The 8,380-nt window shown below is 38.7% G+C and overlaps 1 protein-coding gene across 1 annotated transcript; it reads left to right on the top strand.

The window, feature by feature from the left end:
• The first annotated feature begins 1,961 nt into the window (after positions 1-1,961).
• On the top strand, positions 1,962-5,259 carry LOC124885821. Its single transcript, XM_047394062.1, has 4 exons — positions 1,962-2,242; positions 3,899-3,969; positions 5,018-5,106; positions 5,155-5,259. The coding sequence occupies exons 1-4, from the start codon at positions 1,962-1,964 to the stop codon at positions 5,257-5,259; spliced, it is 546 nt and encodes a 181-aa protein (XP_047250018.1).
• Positions 5,260-8,380: the final 3,121 nt, after the last annotated feature.

The raw sequence follows: 8,380 nt of genomic DNA, 5'->3' as shown, positions 1-8,380 counted from the left end.
TCTCAAAATCATTCCAAAATACCATTTCAACATATATCTCAAAATCATTCAAAATAAAAATATGAAATTTACAATTATAGATATCAAGACATATCATGTCTCAAATATATATTCAATAATTCAAATCGTCATTGAGAAGCATAAAGCTTGACACATATCTCAAAATATTATTCCAAAATACCATCTCGACATACGTCCCAGAATCATTCAAAATACCACCTTTTGGTAAAAGTGTGTAATTTGCAATGATAATTATTAAATCATATCATGAAAATATTGAGATAATCATATAAATCAAAGTTTATTCATTCAACCATCATAATCTCATAATCGAATTATTTAGACATAATCTCACTTGCAAAATCATGTAAAACCATAATAAAATTAAAGCTTCGGGCACAAGAACGGAAGATTGCTCTTGTTCAAAACCCCACATACCTTGAAATTGACTTCTTGATTACGGACTCCTATTCAGACAAATAATGGGTGCTCCTCGAAGGTCTTGAAATGAGGAGTTCGTTTATCGGATTAATTTTGGATTTCTACGGTGAAATTGAAAGGCATTTGAAGGTGAAATTTGGCTAGGTTTTCATTATCCCAAATGTTTCATGAAGAAAATGAATTTTGAAGGTTCAATTATGGATTAAATGGACAAATTTTTGTCCAGGGAGAGTGTGAAATGACCAAATTGCCCTTAAAAAATAAAAAATATCAAATCTGTCCTTTGGTGGACTGTTTTGATAGGCTGAAGTAGATCGACCATAACGTTTTACTCCGACAGCCAAATTGGATGAAACCAATTTTATTAGAAAGAGGACTCTTAGATATTTCTGTTGATATATAGTATCTCACCCAGATCATTATGTACAAGGAGTTATGATCGTTTGAAGTTGACCCTGAAATTCGCCTGGTTGCAGTAATTTTTAATTTCCTGCACGTTTTACTGTTCACAGTTCGATCGGAATGGTCGTAACTCATCGCTCGAGTGTCATTTTTGATGATCTACATATCGTTGGAAATCTTATTCGATACTCTACACAATCGTAGGTCAACGTCTTAGAAATACTACATAGAAAATTTATGGATCGCTCTAAAGCGCAGAACTTGATACGTTTCTCACGAAATCTTTACGAAGAAAATTTTCTGGGGTATTACATATACCCCATTTCAGATAGTAAGTGGGTGAGTCCCGTTCAGTGCGTGCCCAAGAAAGGGGGCATGACAAATGTGGCTAATAAGAAAAGTGAGTTGATCCCACTCAGACCTGTTATTAGGTGGAGGGTGTGTATAGATTATAGAAAACTCAACTCGTGGACACTGAAGGACCACTTCCCAATGCCTTTCATGGATCAGATGCTTGATCGGCTAGAGGGAAGGGGTTGGTACTGTTTCTTAGATGAGTACTCTGGTTACAATCAGATTTCTATTACACCTAAAGAACAGGAAAATACGACATTGACGTGCCCATATGGTACGTTTGCTTTTAAGAGGATGCCCTTCAGTTTGTATAATACACCCACCACTTTTCAGCGGTGTATGATATCGATATTTTATGATATGGTTGAAGACACCTTGGAGGTATTTATGGATGACTTCTCGGTAATCGGTGATTCTTTTGAGCTCTGTTTGCTGAATCTTAGTCGGGCATTGTAGCAATGTAAAGAGTTCAACCTTGTCTTTAACTAGGAAAAATATCACTTCACGGTGAAGGAGGGCATTGTTCTTGGTCACAAAATTTCTGCTAGATACATTGAGGTAGATAAGGAAAAGGTTGAAGTAATTGAGAAACTACCTCCCCCTATCTCAGTCAAAGGGGTACATAGCTTTCTCGATCATGCGGGGCTCTACCGTAGGTTCATAAAGAACTGCTCAAAGACTGCAAACCCGCTTTGTAAACTTTTAGAGAAGGAGTCTAAGTTTACTTTTGATGATGACTAAGTAAGGCTTTTGAATGCCTTACGATGAAACTAGAGGAGGCTTCCATTATTGTTTCTCCGGATTGGATGAAGCTGTTCAAGATTATGTGTGATGCCAGTGGAGTGGCACTTGGAGTTTTTCTTGGCCAAAAGAAAGAGAAGTTGTTCCATCCAATATATTATGCAAGCAAGGCCCTAAATGGGGCTCAAAAGAATTATACTGTGACTGAGCAGGAACTTCTAGTAATTGTGTATGCCTTTGAGAAGTTTCGGGCATATTTGTTAGGTACCAAGGTGGCGATGCACACTGACCACTTCGCCTTGAGGTACTTAATGGTGAAGAAGGATGCTTAGCCAAGGTTGATCCAGTGGGTATTGCTACTTCAGGAGTTTGACTTTGAAGTCAAGGATCGAAAGGGATGTGAATCAGGTGGCAGATCACCTATCCAGACTCGAAGGCGAATAGGCAGTCAAGGACGAGCTAGAGATTAACGATTTCTTTTTGGATGAGAAAATATTAGTTGTAGTGCTCGAAAAAGTACCTTGGTATGCTGACTTCGTAAACTACGTGGTAAGTAAAGTAATGCCAGATAATCTTTTCTTTCATCAAAGGAAAAAGTTTCTCTATGATATGACACATTATTTCTGGGATGAGCCGTATCTATTTCGGCGGTGTGCAGATGGCATTATTAGGCGGTGCATCCCAAAAGTAGATATGTTGAGTATACTGGAAGTGAATCATGCTTCTCTAGTTGGAGGTCACCATGCGGGTGATCGGACTGCAAAAAAATTACTTTAGAGCAACTACTATTGGCCCACCTTATTCAAAGATGCCTATGAGTTTGTGAAGAGATGTGACCAATGTCAAAGGCAAGGGTCTATCTCAAAGCACCATAAGATGCCATTGTCTAAAATACTGGAGGTAGAATTATTTGATGTATGGGGAATTTACTTCATGGGGCCCTTTGTGAGCTTATTTGGGATGAAGTACATATTGGTCATCGTTGACTATGTGTAAAAATAGGTCGAGGCAGTGGCTTTGGCTGATAATGAAGGAAATCAGGTTGTTGCATTCTTAAAGAGAAATATCTTCTCTCATTTTGGGGTGCCATGTACCATTATAAGCGATGGAGGATCCTACTTTTGCAACAAAATATTTAGAGCCGCCTTGGCAAAATATAGAGTTAAGCAGCATAAGGCGGTTACCCAATGCCACCCACAAACCAGTGGGCAAGTGTAAATCTCTAATCAAAAAATCAAGGCTATCCTTGCCAAGACTGTAAATGCTGGCAGGAAAGATTGGTCTAGGAAGCTGGACGATTCCTTATAGGCATATCAAACAGTTTTCAAGACATCTATTGGCATGTCACCATACCAATTGGTTTATGGCAAGGAGTGTCATTTGTCGATTGAGCTGGAGCATAAAATATTGTGGGCACTAAAATAGCTTAATCTGAAATGGAATGAGGCAACTGATATGAGACTGGGGAAGCTAAATGAGATGGATGAGTTTTATATCGGAGCTTATGAAAGGGTTGATCTATACAAGGAAAAAATGAAGAAGTACCATGACTGCAGAATTGAAAAGCGGGATTTTTAGAAAGGTACTTGGTGCTCCTTTTTAACTCCAGACTCAAGCTTTTTCCAGGTAAACTCAAATCTAAATGGTCTAGCCCATTTAAAGTTAACCAAGTCTACTCGTATGGAGTAGTGGAACTTAAAAATAAAGACGGGAGTGTCTTCAAGGTTAATGGGCAGCGTGTGAAACTGTATATCAGTCTAATAGACTTGATTAAGAGTTTTGCTACCATCTATCTCGATGAAGTCTGAGTAATTGAGATAACTGAGTTGTGCCATAACGATAAATTAGGCGCTACTGGGAGGCAACCTATATTGTGTTATTGTAAAGCATTAGTTTAAGTTATTTTATTATTTTATGCAAGTTGCAAGGCTTGTGTAAGTGTGTAGGTATGACAGTGCAGGAAACCAGAAGCTGAAAGAGTTGGAGGTGACCGATGGACCAATCGATGGAACATTGCTGCCTTGACAGACCGTTGTTGGGAACCATTACAACAAATGCTAAAAACTAGGTTATTGGAAAGTAGTGACGGATTGACCGACAGACCATCGTAAGCTCGATGGATCATCGACCCAACCGTTGCCAACGAGTTGCAAAATAAGGTTACTGGAAGGGGCAACGGGTCATTCAATGAATCATCGCACCTGTGATAGACCGCCGCTTGAACCATCGCACTTAACCCTAGGTGAGCGGGTCGGGTTGGATCAATTTCAATTGCTGAATGTTTCATCCTTATCCGACCTAAACGGTTTTTAATAGATAATTTATAGTGGTTAATTAACGCTCCAACTGTTCAAGTGCCTGAGACTATTTATTTTCAATGCATTCAACATACCTGAGTCTTTTCATTATCTTCTAAAACTTCTTCTCTTACCTTTCCCATCTATTTAAACTCCATTTCTCTTTTTTATCTTTCTATCACAAGCAAAACAAAGTCTTTCATAAAAGCAAAGGTCTATCTATCATTCTGTGTTTAGTGTGCAAGTCAGAGTAGTGACCAAGTACTGGATTACCAAGGTATGATCTCTTTATCACTCTCTATTTTATTCACTATGAGGATTAAATGATGTAGGTGAAGGCAATTATATTAAAACAATTCTCTCTTCTCTTGTTGATACTGTGTGGGTCTGAATTAAGTTGAAACCTGATAAACACTACCCTAGGTGAAGTCTGAATAGCCCATGGACCAAAAATGGAAAAAATTATGATATATTATTGACTTAAATGCCATGAAAATCATGTTTAAAATGAGTGTATGCCAGGTATTCGACAAAATGCCAAAATGAAGCTCAAATTTGAAAAGTGCAGGCGACGGTTTGTGCGATGAACCATCAGACCCTCGATGAACCATCACTTAAAACCATCTCAAACTACCCTAGAATTGAAGTTACTAGAATTGAACCGATAGTTGGGGTCGACAGACCGTCGCAGACCCGATGGACCATCGCCCTGTCCGTAGTTGGTTGAAAATTTTTCTTTCTTTTGGTTTGAGTTTGTTAACTGATAAATGCTTCTCTTATAGGTAATATGGAAATCAAACTTCCACCAACCAGAGGCATGGGTAGAGGCCAAAGAGCCAGACAATATCCATCACAGGGTTCGGATGCATCGGTATACAACACCCGATAAAGACGTCAAGTGATTTCTTTATCCTTCCAGTTTGAAGAGGAGGGTGAAAATAGTAGCAGTAGTAGCTCTAGCTCGAGCCCAATTAAGGAAGGGGTTGAAATATCTAACCCCATCCAAGAGGAGGTTCCAGAATAGGAGGACCCAAACATGGTTCAGCGTAAGGACCCGCAACTGCGGGAGGCTATCAAGTGGCAGTTTAAAGGCGATCAGGATAATTTCTACAAAGGGCTCAAGAAAATGGACAGGTTGGAAGTAAAGAGACCTATTTTCGAGGAACATTAGATTTTGACAACAACACTGCACGAGTATCCAGAACTTGAGCGTCAATTCAATGAATATAAGTTGGCATGGATGAGTAGGCCACTCGGAACCTATCAATCAAATCTGGTAGGTGAGTTTTTCACCAACTACTTGGCATTGCAGGAGAAGGGTTGTCCCCCAGGTGCATCAGTTAGTGACATGAAAATTTAGACATAGTTTCTGTATATGGAGTCAACATAGATATCTCGGAGCATACATTAAATAGATTCTTGTTTGAGCTCAAATATCAGATACAGGGTGCAATACCAAATTTGGAGCATTGATTGTTCACGGCGACCAACCAAAGGCCTTGGCTAACCAGAATATTGACAGAGGAAGGTAAGCCTGCGTGGTTACACAACCCCCACGAATGGATATCTAAGTTATCTCTGAGCTTTAGGGCCAAGTTCTAGTGAGCAATTGTGAGACTGAGGCTAATGCCAACAAGTGGTGATGACTGCTTGTAAAATCAATGGATCTGTGATTGTTGCCGTATTAATTGAGGGATTGACAGTAGATTTCATCCACATTATTGCCGATGAATTATTTACCCGCACTCATAAAACCACAACTGCACTGCCATTTCCATGTCTTATCACAGATTTGTGCAGGCAGGCAAACGTCCCTTTAATCAGTGGAGTTGATAATGAGCTTCGGGCAATGCACAAACAAGTTATTCAGAAGATAAGGGATGACTCAAGGTTTGATATACGAGTCAAGAAACCTTTAGCCCATCAGGCTCAATCGACACCAGTTCCTGAATCATCAGAGGTTCCTTCAGGTATGCCATTACCTTTTGCTACGTATGTACCTCTTACCACATTTGTAGGTTCAGCTTTGATGCCTATGTGTGTAACACCCTGATTTTTAAACTGGAATGCTACACAGTGCTCATGACCCCGAAGGACCACAAGCTAACCCATGACTGATATCCGTACCTGTATACTGTATTATATATCATAAAATGCTTAAACATGAACATAAAAGGCCATAAGGTTCAAATTGAATAAATATTTGATAACAAAATATCTGAAAAAGGTATAACAATACCAAAACAAGTCATAAATATTGAAAATAATGAGATCTAAATATCTAATCTGACATCTAGTCTGAAAGCCTCTAACTGAACTGAATAAGGAGTTGAAGGAACATGTCTCCAACTAACTCCATCTAGAAACTGAATAGTAAATGTAGCAATAATCATATCATCCTCGAATGAGAAGGACTCACTGCAAACTCTGAACACTGAAATGCTACTGCTGCTTTGGAGCTTGTGCCTCTGAACCTATGGTGTAAAATAAGAGAAAGCACCATAGCACAAATGCGTCGTCAGTACGTCTGAATGTACTGAGTATACGAGTGAGGTAGGCTAAATACAAAGGGTTATATGCATGAACAATACTAACTAATATGAACGTGAGAATACATACATGTATAAACAACTATACTGAACTCGTGATGATGCTGACTACTGAGTCTGAATGCTGACGACATGACTTTATTATTACTGAGGTACTGAATAGATTATTGACTATTTCTGACATGTCAAATTATAAAGAACTGGTTTGAATGACTGTGTCTAACAGTCCTGAAACTGAATACTGGTAACATGAGCTATGAAAACTGATATAGCTGATATAACTGTAATGATCTGACTAATTGATAGAGCTGATACTAAGCGATTATATCTGAAAGTCTAAGTTCTGATGGAACTATCTGAGTTTCGTTCTACTTGGAGTAACTAAATCTGAGATCAGTCCTATCTAGCGGGTGATCATGAGTATACTGATAATAAGAATGATTTGTTAGTCTGAGATCAGTCCTATCTAGCAGGTGATCTTTAAATCTAATGACTCTGATACTGATTAATCATAGTTGAGATCAGTCCTAGCTAATGGGTGATCTTGAAGTCTATTTACAATGATAAGCATTGACTGTATCTAACAGTACTGAATCTGTACTACTAAGCTGAGTTGATTATGTCTGAAAGCCCTGATTCTATAACTAAAATTGTGAGATGTGTTCATCTAACCGACATATCCCAAGCTAAGCTAACTAGGGTCTAATCTCTGCCCTGACTAAAAGGGTGTCAGTACTGCGACACTAGTAAATACATATGTTGTGGAGTCAGTCCTAATTTAGTGAGTGACTCCTGGGATCAGTCCTATATATATAAATGTGCTAACGGGTGACCCCTGAGTATGTCAGTCCTATCTAACGGGTGACATCTCGTACCTATGCTGGCAACGTAGTTCTGGAACTTAGGGATTGCTTCTAGGGATCTCAGTCCTATTCTAGCGGGTGAGCCCCCATCCCTAAGTTTGCTCGGTGGTGAATCCTACTCCCACCTGAAAGACACTAAACTGAATAACTAGGCTGAACTAAATAACTTAACTGAACTGATTTGCTGAACTGACACTGATTAACTGAACTTATACTAGTGTTTTTGTTTAGCGGAGCTAAAACTGAGTTTACTGGATTCCGATGACGAACGGAATATAATGAGTTTTGAGGACTAATTAAGAGTACTGAAGTTACTGAGATTTACTGTGATTACTGAGGTTACTGAGCACTAATATTACTGAGAATACTGAACTACTGAGATTACTGAGTTTTCCTGAGTCACATGACTGGCTGATTTCTATAGATCATGGCTTGACTAAGAATATCATGAAAACATGACATAGCTCTAGGCACACAACTATATTTTTTGGATACAAGTACCCCCAAGACTCGATGAAAGGAAACTGACACACGTGATTGACTTGATCATAAGAGTAGAGTCCATAATCCACAATATCATAAATAAGGGATTTCATACTAAGCATGGTTCTCAACAACCTATTTCATGGAAGGGAATTTCATACAATATGTATATACTTGCATAGCTTTCAATATCATGCTCATTACATATTACAACCACAATCCATAATATCATAACTTGGGGAATTTCATT

Source organism: Capsicum annuum, chromosome 7, assembly GCF_002878395.1.
Source record: "Capsicum annuum cultivar UCD-10X-F1 chromosome 7, UCD10Xv1.1, whole genome shotgun sequence".
Taxonomy (NCBI): Eukaryota; Viridiplantae; Streptophyta; class Magnoliopsida; order Solanales; family Solanaceae; genus Capsicum; species Capsicum annuum.
Note: the sequence above shows the minus strand (reverse complement) of the source record. Positions and strands in the feature narration are given on the sequence as shown.